We start from the raw sequence: 25,481 nt of genomic DNA on the forward strand, positions 1-25,481 counted from the left end.
AAAACAATTTCTAATTATTCCAGAGAAAATTAAAGGTAAGTGAAAATACAAGATTACTTTTTAAACTCTCTAGTCTTTCTTTACTTACTAAAGAATACGTCTTCAAAAGGTAATAGATTCTAAAGAGAGTACACTGTAAAATACTTCTGAAGGCCATGCAAAAAACATGTCTCCTGAGAAAGTCTACAGCAGTCATGAATAACAGACAAGAAGGACCAAAATGTGAAAGAGAGTAATATGGTTTTAGTGGATCCTTTTAGCCTTCGTGTGTGTATATGTGTGAAACCATGCATTCCACAAATCTTCCCTTGCAGCTTTTGAGAAAATAAGCTGCTCTGCTTTGCTTTGCTTTCTACATCCTTGTACCACCTGTAGGTCTATGGTAGAGCAGTAATTAAATCAGTTCTCAAACTTAGGATCCTCTGCCTACAGCAGATCAGAAATTATATTCTTCTCCAATGCACAACTGGCTTCACAGATTCTTACCAAACATCAGATAAATACGAAAGGAAAATCATCAAGTACCTCTTCCTCTTCAAGCCACAGAGAATGCTCTAATGGCTGGCAGACTTTTCCCTTGACAGAAATATTTCTCAAAGATCAATAGCATTAATCTTTGTAGGATTTCACCTTAGTCTTCCTCCAGACTGCTTGCAAGGGCGTATTTCACCCTGCCAGCTCCCTGACATACAGATATCTGAATCGTGGTCCTAACTGTGGCAATTATCTTCAGGATAAAATGCCCTAGCTGAAACAAAGTCAAGTTGCAGAGGTCAGTTAAGCGATTTAATGGTCTCTCCTGACTTGGTTCTATTTCACTGTCTTATAATAAACTGATCCATTTGAATTCTTCTATTAGTACTGATGATTGGAAGTTAAGTGCAAATCAATCAATTCTGGACAGGAACAAACAATCTCAAAGATTATCTATGAGTATTTATCTAAAATTGGCTTTAGGCAAATAATAAGCATATAGTAGAGTATTTTCAAGCTGTCTCATGCTATAATTTTTTGGCAGAATTCTAGACGCGAAGCTTTACACTAAAATCATCAATGGTTGAACTTAAAACAGCCCATTTAACAGCATGGTTAACCACAGCCGATTAAAAGGTTTGCTACTGAACAGTGCTTTTGCACAGTTAGCTCTTCGGGGGTTTTGGGGGTGGAAATATGTGGGATATTCACAAACCTCTAACTATTACAAGAAATAATAAACATTTGATTAGGAGTTCTGACTGCTGCATCAGTTGGTCTACTATCAGACCAACTGAGAAGTTCTGAATATATTTAAAACACAAGAGGTCTACTGAAAAGCAGCTATCAACAATTATTTAACACCAAAACACAGTCTAAAGCATGGAATACATTCAGTCAACAGGCTGTGAGAGGGTGAAAAGAGGGAGGACTGCTCTACAAGCCATACATACATACAAAATAAACGAACTGTAGAAACATCAGCTTTTAACCACCCCACAGCAAGCTGTCTTGTAACATCTCATTCTATGCAGAAACACATAAGCAGCTTTAAGCCAAAGAAACAACTACATACAGTTTAACTTTTCAAGCTGTAAGAAGATTAATAAGCAAATAAAGGCTTCTTAGTTACGCAAACACAACACCCCTGTAACCTGTAGCTTACAGAAGTCAGTAACACACTGTAATCATGCTGTCATCTGTAATCACTGACAGCTTCCTAGCCATCCCAGGTACAGGTCTGACCCTGTATCTTGACAGATTCTAGATCCAGATTTTGATTTACAAACGGGTTTCTCTCCTCCGGCCCTTCTATCTATTGACTAAGCCCTGAGGAAAAAAAAAAAAAAAAAGTATGACATTCTTCACATATACAGGACAGCCACAGAAGCAGTGGCTCTGTTGTTTGCAGTACAATGATAAGATATTTGCTTCGTCACTTAAGAAGGGTTTAGAGATTTTGCTCGTTCTTTACCCATCTGATCCTTGGTATCCTTTCAGACATTGATACTAATATTAAAGTTCTAGAGTATCAGCTCATTTATCATCAGTCTGAACAAAAATTCACTGATTATAGTAATTTAGGCTTATTTTCTTTTCTGAATTAAATCCTGGTTCATAAGCCTCTTCCCTCGAAAGGGATCTGTTAGCAAAATATACTACCTAGCTGGCCTTTGTGTTCACCCCCTGAGTTAAAAAGAAGTGTTGCAGAAAAAGAAAAAAAAAGGTTTTATTGTGAAGAGATGAAGTGCACAATCTACACTATTTCAAAAATGTACCTTTCTAGAATGACAGACTACAATTTCTTATTTTTTTTGGCAAACTTAAGACAAACTGTGGCGAGGATTCCTACGATCTGATGTCAGCCAAAAAAAAAAAAAAAAAACCTTCACTTGCCTTACTGACTTGTCCTGTTTCTCTAGAGAGGTGATGAATCCTTGTTCACTCTCCTTGTTTGCTGACAGAGCACATAAGGCAGCACTGCAGAAATGATGGTTTCTTATTGATCACTTGAACTTTGCTTGTTGAATCATTACATCAGGGAAAATGCTTGTGTCTGTCTACACACAAAATCTCAAGGACAGTAAAATATTCTTTAACCTTCCCAGGGATCAAAGGATGATTTTATAATCTAAGAATAAATCCTAAAATACACAGGCTTCTTCTCCAGGCCTAAGTGTTGTACAGTCCTGTGCATCCATTCCAAATCAGCAATGAGCATTGAAGGAGTAACTCTAATCCTGACCTAGTATGGTAAACTATAAGGTATTATCTTTCACCCTGCAGTGATGATAATGACTGAACAATTCTTGTACTAAAAGATCTTGTTTTGGCCGAAGCATCACTAAAGTACTGAATTTCATCAGTATGCATTAAGATGACTCTCCGAGGAGATTTATACCCCACAACATAGCATGTTTTTCATTAAGGAAAACTGAAAATAGCATTTTCAAGGCTCAGCCTTGTTTCTACTATGTGTTTTAAGTCTTAAGATTGCCTTTAAAAGGGCTCAAGAGGGTAAAAAACACAGCTGGACCTCAAGCCAAAAAAACCTATAATTTGCATTTGTTCAGTGTCAGATCCATTCTTTTATACGGCTACAGACTAAAGGAATACCTATTTTCCTACACTTCATTCAATGTCGGATAGCCTATGCTAACAAAAACAATCATCAAACTGTACGTTTAGCACACAGATTCTCACCTTTTGCAGAAATTTATGACTTCACACCTCCAAACTGTTGGCTTCAAGCTAATTAACCCTAGGTTGGCCCTACACAAATTTTCACATAATTCCTCACAACACCTCTGAACTTCGTGGAATTGTTCTGACAGCTAATATGATATCCCTTTCTCACAAAAACTCTAAATGAGGTACTTCGTATAACTTTCTTGGGGGATAAATACTTGTTTGGGTCATTTGCAAGACAGAGGGCATAATTATGTTCAGGTGTTGTTTGCTTGCTTTTTCAAGCGAAAAAAGCAGAGGCAAAAGATTTTGTAATAAAAGGGCATGACCTTTCAGGGACTTATATCAATATAAACTCAAATAGGCAGGATCAGGTTCCAACGGATTCCTAAAAGGGAAACATTTGGGCTAATAATAGCTATTTCCTGTGACAATGTCATTTGGATAAACAGTGTGACATCACTTATGTCATATACAAGCACACAGCTGAGGTTAACTTGCAGCAGTCAGCAACTGAGGATGAATTATATATATATGCATAACTTAAAGTGCCTTTTTATGCTTATTTTTCATGAGAACAAATTTGGTCAGAAGATAACTGTTTGAGAACTCATGATATCTCTGTTTAGCTGAGTGCATTATGACGGTTATTTATGAAAGGGAACCTACTGAACTGAGTACTGGGTAACTGCTATTAAATTCCTAACCTTGAAGAATTTAACAAAATTACTGCATTACTCAGTTAAACTGTAATCTCTGGGCACTTAAGCTATAACCAAAAGTCATCTTTCACTGACCTCTATGCTAGCCAAGTCTTAACATTTATGGGCATATTAAAGCATGACAGATTTTTATTTTTAAAATAATGCCATTGTTAAAATATTGTTATCTTAATAAATTGCCTAAGAGGTTAGTAAAGCAAAAGTAATTCACCTCCTGATATTGGTAAAATATAAATATATATATTATATATAAAATACAAAAAATATTGACAAAATCCATTATTTTCCTCCAACCTGGCAAGCAGTCATATATAAACATGCCTTCACGTTGTTGTAAAGGTCATCAATGCCTATGAAACAGGTAATAAGGACTGAAATGCTGTTGAAGATCTCCTTGAAAAAGGTAAATTGCAGAATATACAAGAATACTTCCATGTGAACACCTTACCACAATAACACCATTTGGATTTTTCAGTACTTCACTGTTTTCAAGAGACAAAATACATATTGCCATGTCCCTGTTCCTAAACACAGACATATGTAGTCTAATATTTTCATGACCAAAGAAGTTAATAGTGGTTAACAATTCTTCTTCTAAAGTTTATTACAAAAATAATGGAAATGTAATTTTTGTTACTCTTTTTGCATTTTTGGAGTTGTCTAGTATTACACAGAAAGCAGAGCAATAGCAAATGAGTATTACAACTGAGTGTACTTTATTTTTAAAGCTAACTGTAGAAATAATTAACCGAAGCTCCTCATGACACAAAAGTATTGTCAAGTCTCTACAACACACCAGTGATTTCCTAAACTTTCTTGTGCTCTTTTCTGAAATTCTTCTAAATCCTGTTACTGAGACAGAGTGAGTACAGTTTAGAGTATTCTGAATTTGACAATATTCCCAATTTACATAATTACATTAATATCTTCTACATCCCTTTATTTTGATTTTTTGAAAAGTTGATGTATTTTCTCCATCTTCTCCAGTAACTTAGGAAAAAAAAAAAAAAGAGAAAAGAGAAAAGAAGAAAAGAAAAGCAGCTTCTCAACAACATCTTTAATTTTTTTAATTGTTTCCTCAACTGGTAGGACCAGTAATCTTTGGTTCTGTGTTAGCTTTGTGCTTATGACAATCTTCAGGAATGTACTGCTGCTTACCGTACCCTTAGATAATTGCTGGTAAAAAACTTTAACCTTCATTATTTCTAGCACATTTCTCCGTGTAATATGCACAAATTATGTAGGGATAGACATACTCTCTAAAAATACAAAGTTTCAGTTAGCAGAAAATCAGTTTTCTAAAATAGTTTAACAGAGTCATAGCTATAAGTAGAGATAATTTTTGCTGTCATAAGCTCAAGAAATGGTGCAAAGATTTCAAAGTCAAAGATTCAAACTCCTCTGAAAAAAAAAAAAAAGAAACCAAAATCCCAAGGAAAACTCTACCAGTTGCCCACCCGCTTTTTTTGTAGGGCCTATGGACGAGGATCCCTTTGCAAACTTTGACCTGCGTGATTAGACAGAAAAAGCAGAAAAAGAAATAAATGTGACTTGAACAATTCAAGGCACAAATCACCTGATAAGAAGATGAGAACTGTCACATAGCAACTGCCCACCCAATCCATTACCCAGCCTTCAAAGTGGTGACTTCCAGAAAACAAAAACAGAAAAACTATAATGAGTCATGGCTACATCCCACGAGGTAACATGAAGCTCTTTTAGAATGCACACACTTCCACATCCAATTTAACAGCTGGTCAGAAACTGTATTCAACTATGTGAATTTTTAAAAAAAGTTTCAGAGCAGATGATGTTAGTTCCATTTTATCATTCCATTTGGCTGTCAAGAGAACCAACTATAGTAGCCCACAAAAATGATTGCTCCCACTTCTTAATTGGATGTGCCCAGCTACGTACAGAAATAAAAGACTAGAACAAGTAGAATAATATGCTTACTAGCTAGCAAGTGATCCAGGCTTTTCATAAACACTTTAATTTATTACAGAAGAATTCTGCTATACATTTACAGCTGAAGTGTAAGCCACCTTAGAAAATGTACTTCAACTTCAGCATTGTCAAAAATTTGTTTTCTTTAATCTATCTGATTTACAGGAGCTGTATATACATAAGTATTAATTCTGATCTTAAAATAACTGTCAGCAGCGGGGGCTGAAGAAGAAGAGAGCTTGCTGATTCATTGCAAAATATATTAAGGAGTACTATTGTTCTCCATGAATGATATAGGTTGTAAATGTTTTCATTATCCAAGTTGTAGTACTTTAAGAACACATTTTACATTTAGTGATTGCAAGTTTATTAATTACAGTATGCTCCACTAATTATGTCCAGAAAGTACCTTAATTACCAAGCTACTTGAGCAAACTCCCAGAAACTTGAGCTGACATCCAAACAAGACATTAAGGAGTTTAAAGCTCTCATATAACAAAGTCATTAACAGTGGAGGTATTCTGAAATTAGCATTTCATACATTACATTTCTGTTCTTCAAAACTGGACCGTCAAACAGCACCGTAATACTAGATAGTTTTATTGCTACAAAGTAATAACTTATTTACATTTGACTGCACAGTTAAATTACCTTTTGATATTCACAAGGAAATTTTAATATGGTGCTAAATAATAGCCAAGATGGCTTTGTCAGAAACAACTCATGCCAAACCAAAGTAATTTATTTCTGTGACAGAGTAACGTAGCCTTGAATGTGAGATATAATACGTTTTGATTTGAAGCAACACTGACACTATTTTAAGTGACTTTCTCTTAAGTAAGCCGAGAAAACATGGTCTACATTGAACTGCTGTAAGACAGACATCAACAATAGGGTGGGATAACCCTACTCAAAGAGTATTTATATGACCCACTTCGAAACTGAAAGGGTATGACACTCGAACACCTCTGTCTCCCATTGTCTGTCCTCACTCTGGTACTATTCAATATTCTCACTTACGGTCCTGAGAATGGCAGAATAGATGACTTAAAATTTGCAGATGACAATTAGCCATGATGGCACACAGCTTACACAGGTGGACAGCCTTAGAATTCACAAAGCAAAGACACTGAATTCCACTCACAATCAGCATGAGGTCTCTCTGGTTTAGGCACATATATTTCAAAAAAAAAAAAAAAAAAAAAAAAAAAAAAAAAGGTTTCTGTCTTTAATTAAAAACTTTAATACAGTGCCAGCATCACTAGTCTGAAACGTTATCGGAACTGAGGGATATAAAAAAAAAAAAGGCTACCTTTCAACATTACTGGCTGACTGCTACAATATGCCTAGTGCTCCAGTCTAAGTTCCACATGTGACGCTGCTGCAAAATGTATTCAATGATGCTACGCAAATGTGTATACATGCTTACACTACAGTTTGTGTGAAAACTCCTTGTGACTTCAAAACAAGAACAATAACAACTCTCAGTGACAGAATTCAATAAATTCTAAGTTGAAATAACATTTTTAGCACTTATGTACAATCATATACTGTGCCAGGTTTTCATGAATTCTGTGTCAAAGTTTTTGCTGCTATGAACCTGCACGGCATTTCTTGGCTACAGAAGACATGCTAGTTGATATCAATGTGCAAATTGGTCTAATGCATGAGCTGAGGACAGCTCATTCAATTTAGCCCCCTCCAAAAGAAAACCACAAACTTAGAAGTAGAAATGAACGCTAAAAAATTATGACAAATAATATTAGTTGCTCGACCTAGCCCAGAATCTGCAGAGCAGTAGTATGAATGGCCACTACTTAGTGGTCAAGTTCTTTATTGACTCATGCTTTGTGTAAAATTATACCAACTTCAAGACAGAGGCCTACAAGATGAAAGGAAGAATGGAAAATGGATCCTGAACTCTAAACCAAAACAGAAATTAGCTTTATCAGACCAATTCTGTATGTATAAAAGATTCAAAGGGATTGTTGACAGAGATCCTCAACTAAAATGGCTTTAGGAAAACTACTGCAATTACAATTAACTTCCTCATCCATTATTAAATTTCAGCTGTTATCCCCCTAGTATTTTCCCTTGTTTGAATGACACATAAACCGTGAACTTAACTACCATGAAATATAAATAAGGCAACAACGTGTTACGGAAAACAAAGATGCAAACATTCTGTATAGAAATTGGAATGTATAATAGTATTATGTGTGAAAAACATGACAGTGTTTTAGAACATTTAGTACTTTTACCTGGGGCACACTCTATTTACTAGTATAATTTTCAAGGAAAAAAAAGGGAATTAATCACTCGTTCATAAAAATTGTATACAGATGCAATGGAAACAGTCTTTACAGGAAGAGTTTAGTGTGTGAGAGGAATTATATCTAGGCACTGTTATTTATCAAGATGCAGGATTAAGTTCCCTCCTCCACATACAACTATCAAGGCACAATGTATGAGGTGCTTCCAGTGTCGGGAAAAAGACTTCAGTTGTAGACTAAAGAACTAATCTATGGTCTAAATTTTAGTTAAAGTTAACAATCTAACACTTTTTAAGCGTTCTTATCACTTGTTTAAGAATTTGGAAAAAAACCCCCTCTGAACAGAAGTAAAAGCTATCCTAAAACTTACTTTATCTGAAGAGAAAATCCCAAAGATGTTCTACAAAATTGTAAGATTTCTAAACTGAAGAGAGAACATAATTATAAATCAATTTGCATTTTAAAATAATATGCATGAGATCAATGTTCAGATGTTCACAGGCCAGAGCATAATTTCAACGATCCACTTTATTTTTGCAGCAGCTTTGCTGTGTCAACGACCTCAGAGCAGAGACTACTTTATTTATACAATTTCTTTTAAAATTCAAGACTGGTCGGTCCAATAAAGGTTAACTAGTTACCAAATCCCCTGCTTTACAATGTAATTTGCAGCTCATCATAGTTATTATTTTTCATACCTTACAATTTCACCACATAATGAATTTAAGTCTGTGTCCAGCACTGCACAGGTCAGACTACATGAGCAAAAGGCTTCTTAGCTCACTGTAGAAGTCTATGAACTCATTAATTTTATGATTCCTTTATAACCTGCGCTGAAGCAACATAAACTCACGCAGTGATGCTTTCCCACTGTGCTGTATATGAGAACACTCTAAGAGGGTCTCCATGAAGAACGTTACTTGGTATTAAGGAGGAAAATATCCTTGATCATGAGAAAGGTTAAGTTTAATTCTAAGGTGGGGTGGAAGTGCTGATGCCTGGCTAAATTCAGGGGAGTAAATTTTCCAAATGTACAGAAGAATGGCCTGTAGCAAGACAGTAACTGAAAAAGTCTTCAGTATGTGGAAAGGCTGCTTGTATTTATTTGTAGAGAACTTTGAAACTCAGATTCTTAGTTAGCATTTTAAAAAGTGATAAAACAAGAGTCAAGCAGAAAGACAGAATAAAAAAGGCCTCATGCATTAACATCTCCTTCGGCAGAAAAAAAAATCTGCAGCAAAAAGCAACTGAGTAACATTAATGTCATAGGAAAAATTTCTATTGGGTGATACATATGTGCTTCAGGAATGTGGTTTTCAATATGCAGTACCAAAAAAAACAAGTTTAATAATAAATACTGACCTAGATCTGAATTCAGGAAAATCCATCATCTAACGTTAATAACAAAGAACAAGGTGACTTAGGCTTTCCTCAAATAAGTTGGTGCTTACATCCCAATAACTGCAAAGACAGCAACACTAAGCAGTAATATCCAAACCTTCTACAATACTAACCAAGTACTGCAAGACAACTACATTTTTTCAGACAAGAAATCAATAGGATTTCAGAACAAGTCTCCAGGGAAGAGTAAAACCTGCAGTGCAGGAGAACATATGGCACCCTCCCATCCTCCTCGCCGGTAACTCCTACTCCGGCACACATTCCTCCCCAAATGCATATACGTTTTAGTTTTGCTCACATACAGTGCTTGAGGAGGGAGGGGGAAAGACGGAGTGCAGTTCACCTTCCAGTTTCCCTTCTTCCCCTTTCCTGGAAGGACACAGCTGCACAAAAATAAGCACCATCTAAGCTCTGGAGAGGGAATACGCACCCGTACCCCATAACAGTTGTTGCATGTATGCTTTATGATCAAAGAGAGCGGAATGAAAATATCATCACACTGCCCATCTAGCTTGCGGCACAGGCACATGCTCCCATGCTTACGTTCCTTAAGACTAACAGAGGCAGCAACAGTAGTACATGCTTCAGCATGTTTCAGCAACCGGAGTACAAAGGATGTATTTTGGCATGAACTAATTCTAGCTACCTTAAAGAAAAAACTATCATGACCATCTTTGCTACTGTTCTGTCTCTGTTACGCTGTAGAGATGCTCCCTAAACTGTGGGCTTCTAAAACCTATGCTCAGGTACTTCCCGAGAAGTCCTGTTTTCCCGACAGTATTCACCGAGGAATACATCACTCCCTGTTGAGTTATAAAGCCTTTCACTCTGGAAAGCACACCATATATGGGGCAAAACTACATGTCTGAAAATGAATCAGGTGGACCTGCAAAAATCTGCACATTTGGATAAGTGGCATGAGATGTCTTCAAAAATTACTGTTTTCCTTTCTTCTGCAATTATAACATGTTAACCCAGCAGACATGCTGGACTTGCCTCACGATTAAAGATACTGATTATTCACATAATTGCTCAATCTTCACCTTATTGTACATAAAGATATACCACACTTTGTTAAAGAGCTTGTAAAATAGTTGCTATTAAAATTCTTCAAAGTCCATTTAATGAAAACTTAAGGATTTTTATCATATTATAAAGCTGCATCAAGTGTAGAAAGGTAAGATACAAATTTAACTTCATCAGTTTAATAAAATATCACAAACATATAAACTGTTATGAAACCCAGAAAACTGAGCAGCAAAAGCAATGTCTTCCTTTTTTTGTTGTTGTTTTTATGACATAAAGCTGGATTTAGTGCTATTTGTTGCAGCTGTCTTTTTTTTTAATTCAGACTAGCAAATATAAAGCAGCACCTTGTCAGAACAAAAACAATAAAGGAAAAAATGACAGTTTAGATAGCGATGGATTCTCTGAGAAAGGCATTAAAAGAAGTCATAGCACAAAAATATTTGTGGAAAATCAGGCACAGTTCTCAGTTAATAAAATCTTAATGACTTTAAGGACTAAGCTGTTTTCAGTTAAGTATGTATAGCAGACATAGTTGCAGTAATATTATTGTTTACTTAAGTTAATTCTAACTCTTCCCAAATAATTAAAAAAAAAAAAAAAGGCAACAATTCTCAATTAGGTATTAGAATTTCAGCCAAACGCATTACTAAACCCTTGTAATACCATATGCATCACATTAATATTACATGAATTATTGAAGATTGATTAAATATGCATGTGTCTATCCAAGCAGGTTTTTCCTCAAAATGCAGTCTCCCGCTTTCTGCTATTTTCAATATTTGTTTAAAGTCGGTGCTTTTTAGCCTATGCCTCATATCAACTAATTATGAATTCCTTACACCATAGCGTACTACCTGCCACTGAGGGAAGGGAAAAGGGAAGGCCGTTTCATGCTTCATTTGCTATTGACAACATTTCACTGGGGCTGTCCACTTTACAGTTTGACGAAAACTACTCTGTGGAACACGAGTCCAGCAGACATACAATTAATAGCCACAAGCACTAACAGATGATCAACAAGACACAGCACTCTCTTGGCCAAGCCACCCAAAGCCCTGAGCCAGCAACTCCTCCAGTGGGGTGCAGGACACGCTAACAGCTAAGAGGCAGCAGTTCCCGGTTCTGCTGTGCTCACCTGAGCCATGGGGTGATCTGCGGGAGTATTTCAGACACAAATCCTCAGGGAGGATGGACCCTCAGTGGCCAGTATTGGGACCAGTACTGTTTAATATCTTCATCAATGACACAGACAGTGGGATCAAGTGCACCCTCAGCAAGTTTGCCAACAACACCAAGCTGAGCGGTGCGGTTAACATGCCTGAGGGGATGGGATGCCATCCAGAAGGACCTGGACAGGCTCAAGAAGTGGGCCCATGTGAACCTCATGAGGTTCAACAAGGCCATGTGCAGGGTACTGCACATGGGTCAGGGCAACTCCCAGTATCAATACAGGCTGGGGGATGTAGGGTTTGAGAGTAATCCTACCAAGAAGGATTTGGGGGTATTGGTGGATGAAAAGCTCAACATGAGCCAGCAATGTGTGCTCACAGCCCAGACGGCCAACTGTATCCTGGGCTGCATCAAAAGAAGCGTGGCCAGCAGGTCAAGGGCAGTGGTTCTGCCCCTCCACTCTGCTCTTGTGAGACCACATCTGGAGTACTGCGTCCAGTTCTAGAGCCCTCAACATAGGAAAGACATGGAACTGTTGGAGTGGGACCAGAGGAGGGCCACAAAAATGATCACAGGGCTGGAGCGCCTCTCTTATGAGGACAGGCTGAGAGAGTTAGGGTTGTTCAGCATGGGGAAGCCTCCGGGGAGACCTTATTATGGCCTTCCAGTACTTAAAGGGGGACTACAGGAAAGATCAGGACAAACTTTTTAGGAGGGCCTGTTGTGATAGGACAAGGGGTAATGGCTTTAAACTGAAAGAGGGAAGATTGAGACTAGATTTAAGGAAGAAATTTTTTACAATGAGGGTGGTCAAACACTGGAACAGGTTGCCCAGAGAGGTGGTAGGTGCCCCATCCCTGGAAATATTCAAGGTCAGGTTGGAGGGAGCTCTGAGCAATCTGGTCTAGTTGAAGATGTCCCTGCTCATGGCAGGGCAGTTGGACCAGATGACCTTTAAAGGTCCCTTCCAACCCAAATGATTCTATGATTCTAAACATAGGCCTCTCACAAAGCAGGTGGCAGGTTCAGCTGGGGTCACTGTTCGGAAATCAATAGAGGGATGACAGCAAGACAGCCAATGTGAGGGGGACTTCTTAATTCGGATGCTTTTGAAAGCATTCCGAGGCATAGAGAACTAGAAGTATAATGGCATACAGCTGAAGGATGGAGGAAGATAGGATGGTGGTATGCCCTAATCCTGAACACGTACATGTCTATCTACCACAACAGAAGATGCTGCCATTGCCATCATCCCAGTGGAGGTAGACAGGCAATCCAAATCTGGGAAACAATGATTGTTTCATTTCTCAGTTCTCCGTTTTAATAAGATTTGAAGAAAAAAAACAATCCAAAGGACAGGAAAAAAAATGTTCTCCAACCTAGGCCTAATTAAATTTGAAGGTTTTATTCAAACCATAACCTGAATCATAGCCCCTAATATATTGTGACAAAATATCTCCCAATACTACCTCCTCACAAAAAAGAAAACCTGTGCATTTTATTTGTTTTACTAATAGACACTTCATAACTTCAATACCTGGTGCATAATAATATTTCAGCTTTATAAGGACTGAACTCAACCTTCAATATTGCAGAAGTTTATCAGAAGCACATGTGGAGTCAAATGCATGTGAGGACGCTCCATAGCTGCGTGGCCACGTACCCGTCCAGAGCTGGGAAGGTAAACTAGCAAGAGTTACTAATTGGGAAAGGCAGCTGAACGGAAGGCGAGGGGCCCTTCAATGCCTAATTGGCTAGCCCCTTGTCCTCACTCCCACACATGGAAACTTTCAGCTGGACATAAATTAAAAACCTATGATTTACATTCATTTTACAATGCTTATTCTACTTCAACCCCAATATATTTCAGAAGATAAACAATTACAGTTGCAGCTATTGACTGGGTTAGAAAATAGAAGCTTCCAGGATTTATTTAAGAAAATAAAAGTTATTTTCATAGGAGGGGGAAAAAAAGCAGTTTCGTGAAACAAGGGCTGTTAAAAGGGGCCAGTGTTGCCTAACTGTTAAAGCATAGAAACTTCCAAACTCAAATACTTTGTTAAGAACCTTCCTGCTTACTTCTTGTCATTTAGAACTTCTCTCTATTTCCCCAACTGTGGAACGAGGTTTGCTAATACCTGCCTAAACCACCTACTACACAGTTTGTGAGGAATTTTTTCTAAAAGATGCTGCAAAAATGTAAACCAGAACCATTAATAAAAGAGGATCGATATTCAGAAAGTAATATGTGACATAGGAACCTCTGCACATTTACAACAGTATATTGTATTCTAATCCTCAACAGGAAAGCCCTAGATATTGCTTTTATTTAAAAATCCTTCTATTTTCAAAACGTTACTATTAAACTTGCCCATATGTTCCAATAACTACAGTTCTCGTGAGTCTTCTATATTAATGGTAGCTGAAAATAATCTTGGAATATGAATATTTGAAAAATTTGCTATTTAAACTACATTAGCACAGTGTAGCTCCATCCACAGACCGAAAAACTGTTGCACTGAAAAAAGAAACTTTCACAAGTTAACTTGCTACTTCTTCCTCATTTTGCTTATTTTTCTCTTTTCTTTTTTTCTTTTATTTGCTTTCAGTACCATCCTAATTTCCACATACAAAATGTTTTAAAGATCAAGTATCTTAAATGTTGGAGTTATAAAAAATTACAAGAGCCCACATACTGAGCAGTCAGTCACATATTATCATTTCTACCTGCATTCACGATGTCTCAGGTTACAGGTTTGTTAAGAAGGCCTCCATATTTTCCCTCTACGTCAATACTGGAGTTACATATCCATTAACCTCAAACAAAGAGGTATCTTTTATATTTTGTTAATGTTTTTACACTCAAAGCATATCTTTGCTGATGTAGCAACATTACCTGTCAAGAAAGAGATGTCAAATATCTAATAATACAAGTACTAGTACAGCTAGCATGTTTCCTTGTCTGTGCTTGGATCATCACCTTTTGCCATAGTCACCTGTATAACACACACTATATATCCCACTAAAGTTTTGCTGATCTTTTCTTTCTGGCAACGTGGACTTCTTTCTTGTGTTGTACTAATGGTTCCAATGAGAAAATACACCTATACAGTGTAACACAGTGAGATGAAGCAATAGCTGGAGATGAAATTTAGAGATGACCTACGAGACAGATTTTTTTTTTTGCTGTAAAACATTTAAAGAGGTATTAACACACAGGAATAGTTAATGGTATCTCTTTTCCTATGGATTTGGAAATACTTTTTGCATCTGTATAATAAAAAACATAGCTAACACCTGGAGAATTATTCACAGAAACACCTTAAAGTATTTATTATTATTGTTGTTGTTGTTGTTACTACTGCTACTAAAAACAGTTCAAGATGTGTTATGCCAATATTCCACCTTTCTTTTTTTATGCACATTTTTAGCCCTTACATGCAGAGGTTGCAAGCTGCAAAATAAAAGTGAACTATATTGAAACCAGACATTCATTTTAGCTATTCCAAGATTCAAAACATTCTATCATCTGTTCCTATGGAAACTGAAAGGATATTCTAGGTTATATCAGTATCAGCCGATTATGTTGCAGAGAAATCTGTGGTTTATTTTAATCCATAGTTCAGAGGTATAAATACATGCTTAGTGTTTAGCTTGGTGATTTTGAATTACTGAAGCACAGTTAACACTTCAGTTCCATTAGATCATACTTTAAGATAAAATGAACTCTTTTTAGACCAGAATGGTAAAGGCAGTATTTAATAAGGTTTGGTTAATCCCCATGAAGTTCACCATTCGGATGTAGGATATAACTAATACATACTTGGAAGACAGTTTTTGGTTGTTAGATGAGCCATACGTTGCTATATCACATCTTAACAGAATAGTTTAAGGAAGAAATAATTTAGATTTATCGAAAACTCCTTCAGTAGTGCCATGCACCAGATGGTCAGATGAAGAAATCTGATTTAGCAAGTTAATAAGATCATGAAAACCATAACCATAATATTGAAGATGAAAAATAAAATTGAATAATGCAACAAGAGTATGTTTCTGTGACAAAGAAAATTAAAGGTTAGGAAGGAGTAAAACTTGTAAAGATATATAAATGCATAAAGTGAAATTTCTCTATATACATATGGAACTATTGTAAAAGAAAAAATAGAAACAGTATAAGCTAGTAAGATTTTAATTAAACAGACTCAAATGCCATTGTGATCTTTTACAATGAAAGCCAATATGACAGCTATAACATGTTGAAATAAGTCTTCTCTGTCTACATTAGAATTACAAAAAGCAGTAAAATGGGTGGCTAACTTGAATTTAAATAAAAAGCTTTGGATCTCACCCTCTTCACTAAGCAAAACTAGATGATTTAAAGTTAACTATAGCTACCACCCTCACCCTATGCCAAAAGTAGCAAGCAGGTTCAAATTTTCCTTTTTACAGATAAAACTTCAGTCTTCTTACTCTAGATTCAAGTAATTGACTTCAAACTGAATAATCAAAAATGCCTCCCATTTCTATATCATATTGTAGTCAATCACTTTATTATGAAATAGTTGTCTCAGTCTAGTTTCTATCAGGATCTCCTCCAGGGAATCAAGATTGTGGAATAATAAGGAAACATAACATCTACTGCCTAAAGTGTACTATATTGGTTACATATTTGACAGTGATGAGGTTAAATTCTAACTTCTAGCTTTCAAAGTAGAAATAAATGTCAGAACAAAAAAAAAAAAAAAAAAAAAAAAAAAAGCAATGACTACTCTGCCTTTAAAAAAAATGTATACTCTGGATAGCATTTCAACTCTTGTTTTTCCAGACTCTTTACGAGAGTAAACTACAGTATATGGATAAAAAGATGACTGGTTGTGTGCCAAATTGGAGGGATTCTTTTCTCATCTTTTTCTACTTTGTTTGTAATTATAATGATAATTTTGTAATTATGCATACATATGCACTTGTGCAAAACTACAGCAATCAATTCCACTGACATCCTGAAGTACATAAGGGCTTATATTATTTAAAAGGTATGAAAAAAAATGATAGCTAATATGTAAAAAGCAGCACATGGCAGGCAAAAACATCTGGAAGTTAAAATTTTTCTTTGGACTAGTGCAGTACATCAGTGTAGGCGACGTAACGGATCCTAAGCTAAATGAAATAAAGATAAACATTAAGAGGGGCCACTACACAACCGTGGGGTACATGAAATGACATTCTCCTATAACATTAGACTTTGCTCCACGGTCAAGCACTTGTCCACGGAGCCAATAACTTAAGACAGCATATTCATACGCTTGCACAGCTCATTTTACTATAAAGCATTCAAATCTGAAGAAGACAATAAAGTGGCAAAAGCTAGCAAAGCATACTTTGATTTAAATCTAAGTGTTAAAATATCATAAACTAACCTAGAAAAGAGAATGTTTCAGTGAAACATATAGTCTCGCTAAAATATGCAAGATTGAAAATGAGAAACTCAAGATCACAGGACCTTGCCCAGACAGCAGTGCTGCAAGAGCCATCCACACCTTTGGCAGCAATAATTAGAAGTAACTGAAGAATGCAGCATTATCATCTTTTTGCAAGTTTCACCAAAAAAAGCGAAAAGCAAAGCCCATTGCCAGCCACTTTTAATATATGAGTATCTCAAACACCTCCAAGTGCATTTGCATGACTGGAAAATGCTGCCACAGGATAATAAAGAGCATGTACTGTTTAAGATCCTTGACATTAGATTAAACACTGCCCTATGAAAGATTTAAGATTAATTTCACGAATCTTGCCATAAGACTCCAAGTTGTGCTACATAAGCACTCAGCTAAGAGGACCCTGAAATGAAATAAATTATGCAACTTCTTGATGATCATGTCTGGGAAAATGGTCAATTACGTGCATACTTTCCCATCCAATCCCTTGGGGATAACAAATAAGACCTATTGTTAGAGATCCCTGACTCAAGGTTAACTGCTGATGTATGAAAGATTTCAGATTAATTTCACCAATTTTGCCATAACACTGCAAGATGTACTACTTAACCACCTAGCTTAGGGAACCCTGAACTGAGATAAATTGAGCAACTTCTTGATAATTACCCCCAGACAGCTGGTTAATTATGCAGATGACAACAATGAGGAAAGGTTCAGTATGGAAAAGAATGCAAAACACAACAATTCACAAAACAAATTTTACTCAGTGAGTTACAATACGAAAATTAAGAATGTCCCCAAATATGGTCAAAATGACAATAGTGTAAAGATATTACACTGAAATTAATAGAGACATTTTTGTTTAGATTGTGCTGTTTACATATTTATCCTGTGTATACAAATCCAGTATTTGAACATCTTACAGAAGTAGAGTTTAGGATTTATCTCTGTTGGGTTTTTTTCCCCTCTATTCTGTGGGGTTATAATTAGTAAAGTTCTTCATTTTGAAAAAATAAAAATAAAAATCTATGTATTTAAAAAAAAAACCACAGACACAATTTAACATTCATTTAGACAAAGGATAGTTATTAACCTTACACTTATTTTTTGCTTTCTGTAACACAACCACGAAACTTCACTATGTGATCACCAGAACAATTTCAGTGAATTATCAGTGAATTTAACTCTCTCCAGATCCATGCTAGGCAGGAAAATAAATTTGCCCACATCTTAAACAAGGGACACTGGGCAACAAACATCACATAATTTATCCAAAACCTTCCTTAAAAAAAGTAGTCAGATACCTATAGATCACTCCAGGAGACAAAGAAGGAAAATTTTTACTATTTATGGTCAAAGACACAGAATGCTTCTGTAACACACAGAAGAACAAACTGTATTTAAGGTGCAAACCCAAGGAAATCTGAGTTCTACCCTCATCTGCGCACCATGTCTTGTTTGACCTAAATGGATATTTTGTATTTTAATCAATCTTTAGTGATACCACAGCCATCACCATTATCCTAACTAATTACTGAAGTTTGTATCAGTAAAGTCAAAAGCAAGAGCACAGGTTCCTAACCCATTTTACACATATGAGTGCAAACATGCAAAAATCCATCCTTATGCAGAGGAGACCTATAACTGTTGTTAAAGCAGTGAACTTAGCTCAGAACTAGGACTACCTCTTCAGAGGAGTAAAGATGGAGGAGATGGAAACACACCTTTTTTCTGCACACACATGACCTGGCTCCTAATGCTACCAACCTTTTAATTACCTGATGGAACTAAGTTTAGGTATCCCTGGTTGTAAGAGGAAATTCCCACACTAAGCATGCCAATATATAGCAGAAAGGGTTTGAAGCAACCTAAGTTGCAGAGAAAGTTTTCTTCTTCATAAGTATAGCGGCCACAACACTGTGTCTGACAAAACTGTTCTACCTGGAATAGAGCTATGGTAATCTTAACAAATTTCTCTTGTTCTGAGTAATTTCTTATTATTCAGATCTGCTTTACACAATATACTGCTGTTGAATAAAGGGGTGGCGTGATGTCAAGAGCAAATTTAGGTTCCTCTGCGTAGGGTTCATCCTGTGAGCAAAAGAAATGCTGGGGATGCTTCAGGCAGTTGCAAGATGGATGTATACATCTTTTTTTCTTTTTAAAGCAGAAAACACCGCTGTCTCTTCTCTTAGAACAGTGATTTTAATAAAGTTCTGGATGTACCTCTGCTAAAGCAGCCTCTTCTGCTTCCTATACTAACTGCCATTAACCTGCTTACAGCGTGAAGGAAAGCTATCAGGGAGTTTAGGACTGAACGGTAAGGAGAGGGTTTGAATCCATTTTCTTGATAGTGTTCAGTGGGTCACGAAAGAGCATTAATCTGTGCTATGTACACTAGGAGTGCACAACAAAGCACACACAACAATAAAAAACCTGTCGGTAGCCACGGTACCCTTGCTTGATCGGTTTTGCTATTATTTGTATTACTTTTCTCAACAAGAGCAAAGAGGGCTTACTCTTTCTAAAAGGATTAGGAAGACAAGCGTGGTTGGCAGCTCTATGAAAGCCTGTTAAGTCTAGACATGCTGACAGACACTTCTAGTTTATACTCAGATGGCAGCTTTAAAGATACCACCATGAATATGAAGCCTTCACTTCTGAAGCAGTCAATGGCTAATGCCACACTTCTAAAGGAAGAGGGAAAGACAGATGTCATTTCTTCTGAGAAATACACAAATGTTACAGTGATGGACATGCAATAAAAACATGAAAAACAATGTAGAGAAAAAGACAATGTATCACTTAGAGGTAAGTATCTCCTTTCATGTGCCACTACTGGTGGTTATTTGAGGGGGTCTAGGCACAGCTCATTAGCATGTGACTTACACATCATTAAATAAATAATAAAACCAACAAAAATAGTTTCTTACCTAAAAAAAAGGAGATATATCAAAATGTTGAAAGGGCCAGTTTGAACTTTTTAGCTCTGTTCTTTTTATCAGAGTAACTTCTAGCAGCATCTCTGGGAAAAAAAAGCTGAAGTCCCAAGAAGACATTCACCAAATTCTAAGGCCTTCTGCTTAAAATGAGCTACTTATAGTTTTACTTTTTTTATGCATTTCCACTTCCTGCTTCTCTTCCAAGTGGACACTGAAATACTCTAAAATGGAGACGTAAGACTAGCTTTCTTCTTAAGGCATTACTGAAAAGTGCTAGATGAAATACAGAAATACAGCTCGCTGTTATGTAGGCAACTGATCTCATGTATTATTTACACAGCAGATCAAAACAAAGGTGAAAACTGAAACTGCCATTGCAAATATGAATATCAAATAACTGAAGAACCACCTGGACAAACACAGATGCACTATTCTCAAAGGTATAGACTTGTCTATCAGAATAGGTACTAGCAGGAAGACAGCATATCGGAGGAATTCTGTGGTATAAAATGCAGAAGAAGAGATGAAGATACCATGTCCTCTTATAGGAAATCTCAGGGCTTGGAAGGTATAAATATAAACCAGCTTCCCAATAAAACCCACAGCTACAAAAATAAGAATCAAAGATACGCTATCTGCTAGTCATATATCAAATTCTAAATTTTGTGGGCAATGTCTGCATGCGTATTTTCTAAAGCACACAATTTTTCCAACATTAAATCCATGAATCATATCCAACAACAAACCTGTAAAGCATACCCCAACACCTCTTCATGAACACATCCCCACTTCTGATATGACCAACCACTAATAATGTTCTTCCAAACAATCTTCCATTTGCTGGAAACAGGCCGCTGGCTAAAGCACAACAGGCATATACTTTAATAATCTCTTGATTACCTGGATACAGCCTGGAACACCTAATAAATCTGTCTATTTTTCAAGTGGAGTGGGATTGATTTCCCCAGGGTTTCTTTGTCAGTTCCTTTTCAGTACTTAATATGAAGAGAAAATTATCCGAGAAGGTCAAATCTGACATGAAAAACTAGGAGGAATACACACTGATGAAGACTTTTGCTACATTTAAAATAAATGTCCACTTGCTTTTTCTCAGGCCCTATCTTCGTTCAGTCTTTATTTAACGTTGCATATGCTTCACAGCTTGTAACAAGCCCAATCACAGCTTGGCAACATGCTCAAATAGCCAGGAGTTTCAACATTTGAATAGTAATCAAGCAAAAACCTGGGTGTTTTTTCATACCGTTTTGCTATTAGTAAATAGCCAAAGGTATTTACCACAATCATGACTTCTTACTACAGAAAATTACTTGAAATGAGAGTTCTAAGTAAAAGTTTGAGACATACTGATAATTTTAATCCTCAGTTATCTAACCAATGAAGAGATTTGCCATTCTGTATATGTTCTATTTTCATGTCAACCTTCAATAGTATAAACAAATGCTATAGTGACTTACAGGTAAGTTTAACCATTGGTAAGAAACAGCATAAAAATGTCTCGCTCTAATACTCTTTGTTCTCTGTTTTGAAATCCAAATTTTACAGAAACTTGTACTAGATTTTTCCTCTTACTGTAGTAATGGTGATTTAAAATACTTTTTTTTAAAGAATACTAAAAAGTATAGACAAAAGAACATGAATTTTTAAAAAGGCAAGAATACAGCACTAATGATACTACAAACAGTTAAATAATAGACATAGCCAGGTTATTAAAAATGTAGATAATTACATTTAATATGGATGAATGTAATTATGCATATTCATTTTGATATTCCCTACAGCGAATATTTACCTCAAAGTTTAAAATGCCATTTAAAGTTTTAAAGGGAAATATTTCAAATCATTTCAATATATTACTGCACAGCTAAAATGCAGAAATCTTCTTACAGTTTAAAGAAACTGCATTTTTCAGATTTATCTATAAAGCTTGGCAATATTGGCAATGTAGTATACTCTGCTTAATGCAAAGTCCTATCAATCACTAAGTTTTTATCACCGTGTTCAGCGTTAAACTCTTCATACCAGCACCTACTTTATCCCAAATTTCAGGGTCAGATCCTGAAAAGATTTTATCCTTACAAATGTTGTACAAGGCCAGTTTGGTCAATTTCTTTGGATATTCTCATGTGTGAGAATTTCTCATGCAAGACTTTTTTCATGTTCAATCTCCATTTCACAATGCTACACAAAACCAAGGAAATCAAGCTCAGAGTTCCTTCACATTTCACTTCTGAAAGGAAATAAAGAAGAAAGTGTATTTTACCTGAGTCTCCACGCCTTGCTCAAGCAACCTTTTAGCCTGATTTTCCACTTCAAGCCGAGCTCTTGCAATAAAAAGCAGGTCATTTTCAATTACTTCTATTCCAGAGAGATCTATCCCTTGAGAAAGGTAATCTATAAAAGCAACAAAACATTGATAAGTATGACAAAGGATAATGGAACATTTTCAACATGCTAAAACATTTAGAAGTTACAGTTAGTTCCAAGGGACATTTTTGCATACAACACTTGACAATGGAGTATGTCAAAGTAATGAATTATACCAGAAAAATTGAAAATCAAAAAATTATTACTCAAGAAAACCTGGATATTGAATACCCTGAATTTACTTCACTGCACTTCTCTAGACCCAGAGACTGCCAAAGAGCATGTGCACAGCATGAGTTCTAGGAACTCCAGAATCTCAGTAACAGGGCAGGAAGGGGCAAGAAGTCATCTCATTGTCCCAAAGGATTAACCAGATAATTAAACGTCTCTAACCAGATGTCTGAATAAGCTCTAAGATCTGAAATTCTAGATGTATTATAGATTCAAATCATACTTCCTATATTTAAATTGCACTTCTAAACATTTGGGATCAAACACAGAAGAATGGCAAGAAAAGAAAACAGTTTGGTTTTTTTCATTTTAAATCACAGAAACATCACAAAATTTATTATCATCTTGGAAACCACCATCAGCAGTGCATCTACAGATTACTGGACTGGACTGCGGACAGCAGCAAGAAAATCTATTCAAACTCAGTTTTTGTCATTGGCTATGGAGATTTGGCCAAATCACTTCATCTTTCACGAATAGCCCCGTAGTAATGAGAGCACTCCAACAAGTAGAAAACCCAACACTTCATCTCCCTTTATCAAAGCAGGTTTGAATCTGTGACCTCCTTTCTCCCAGACACATTCACTTTCTTTTAAAGGAGGTGACACTACAATGCCTACTCTTTGGACTATTTAGGCTTTTTGCATGGGACAATTTTAGATATAAAACACAACCCAGGGAGTAAAAACAAGGTTTTCACACTCCCTGAGGTCCCTGACCTCTACGTTCCCTCCTGTTGGCTCTTTGCCTGGTCTTGTGTTCCTGACCTAACCTAACTAGTGACCTGTCTTTGAAGGAACGGCTGAAAGATGCCACTTCCCAGATGTCTTTGATTTGTTTGTGACATTCACTTGGGATGCAGGGAACTGTAAATTTGATTTCCTTCAGGCTCATGAAGGCATACAGCTTAGATTGGGCTAGAACTCCAATCATTCAAATATTATGCAATTACACCCATAACTATTGCACATTTTTGCAAATCACACCACCTATGGCCACTGCTCTGAATCCATGTTCCTGGAATATGGAAAACACCACCTGAGAACACCCACTGCTTTAGGCTCCTCCAAGAACAGACACACCTCTCCACTTAAAACTCTCAATTACAACATAATTTCAGTGGGAACTGGATGATTAAATTTATAAAATGAACACTTCTGAACATGTCTGGAAGTGTTAGATTAAATCCACAGAGAAATGCGAAAGCAGTGTAGGAAGGTACCCAGTGAACCTAAGGAACCTTTGAAGTTAAACAACACTTCTTTTTTTTATTATTGTTCCTCCTTTTATATCTTTCTAGATTTAAATCATCCCAATTCCCCATGTCAAGGTAGCCTAGACCTTTACACTACTGCTTATGTCCAAGATAACACAGGACTACTCTCGTTTACACATTTTTCAGCATTTTGCTCAATCAAGCAGGTCTTCCACTGCTTCTTTTGAAAAAAACAGTAAAACGAACAAAATAATGGCCAAGGCATTTCACCCAGTGTCAGATACCTCCTTCACCAGACAATGTTACACTGTTTCCATCTATAACCAGTCCATGATGACTTCCTAATAAAGTTATCTTCCTTTTATGTACTCCCTGTAAGTTTATTAAGGCACAGACCTAAATTCCAGCTAAGCTAACCAAACTTCTAAATCTTTGCCAAATAACCTTTCACTTTATTAGCCAATTATTTTTGTCTATTCACAATAAACTAATCTAAGCCTCAGATTAATTTTAGCAACCACATGTTCACAACTGAACACAAAATCCAAGTGAGTCACTTCACAGCTATGCAGAGAACATCCCCGTACCTGCACATGAAAAGTACCGCATAAGAAACCGAAACAAAAAGTTTAGAGAACTATTGCATAAAGCTTAGTACGGCATAAAGGAAATAAACTCTCTTAACAGTCCAGTACGTCAAATAGGTTTTAGTCTACTAGGAACGGGCCTGCAAATGCTTTTGTCTGTATGCATTTGTTTAAAAATTGATCAGAGAAGTCAAAGGACAGCCGAGCAGCAGGACAGCCCACCTCACGCTGCACAGGCTATTAACGAAGCCCTATATGCAGGCTTGCTTACAAAGCTGCTTCTGCCAGGGGCTACAGCAGCCACACTTACCCATTACTTCCCTGTAACTTTTTGCTGTGACTCAGCTGCATATCTACAGGTGGCCTTACATATGAACCTATTAAAACTAATATTAAACTCCCACTAACTTCAATTACTAACTTCAATGAGCAAGTGTCTTGAATGCGAAGGCTAGTTTTCTGACCCCCTTCCACTCAGGTGCACAGGAAGAAAAAGGTGCAAAGAACTACCCGCAGATTAAGCCTACCGCCATAGTAAACTCTGAAGCAGTTTCTTGGCAACATGAGATTAAAAGAAGTGCAAATATCACCAAAGACTTACATAGCCCACAAATACAAGATCTGCTGTGGAGTTCACTTATATCATAAAATCACATTCTGCAACTCCAGGCTGCTTAAACAAAATAAAATTAAAATACGGTTCTCATCTCCTAAATCCACGTAAATTTCTGTGGAAGAGAACTAAAAAAGAGACTGTTTCTCCCTGCTGTATTTTATCTCAAAATCTAAATGAAGCCACTTCAAGTGCTAAAAATCTAATCCTTCTGATGGTTTTAAGAAAGGAACAGAAAGACCATGCTGCTTTGGCTTCTCCAGATACCTCCATCTGTGCCTCAGACTGGCAGCAACCTCCTGCTAAACTGCCAAAATCTGCAGCTTCATTCCAAATTCCCTGCAATCCTAACAAAATGCTTTGGGACA

The 25,481-nt window shown here is 36.6% G+C and overlaps 1 protein-coding gene across 1 annotated transcript in view; it reads right to left on the reverse strand.

The window, feature by feature from the left end:
* Positions 1–25,481, reverse strand: part of COG5 (component of oligomeric golgi complex 5) — a 193,353-nt gene that overhangs the window by 87,952 nt on the left and 79,920 nt on the right. Inside the window, exon 7 of the mRNA XM_009890860.1 lies at positions 22,363–22,493. Coding sequence (XP_009889162.1) covers positions 22,363–22,493 — 131 coding nt within the window. The remainder of the gene's footprint in view (positions 1–22,362; positions 22,494–25,481) is intronic.

This window comes from Charadrius vociferus, unplaced genomic scaffold (genome assembly GCF_000708025.1).
Source record: "Charadrius vociferus isolate BGI_N301 unplaced genomic scaffold, ASM70802v2 scaffold958, whole genome shotgun sequence".
Classification (NCBI taxonomy): Eukaryota; Metazoa; Chordata; class Aves; order Charadriiformes; family Charadriidae; genus Charadrius; species Charadrius vociferus.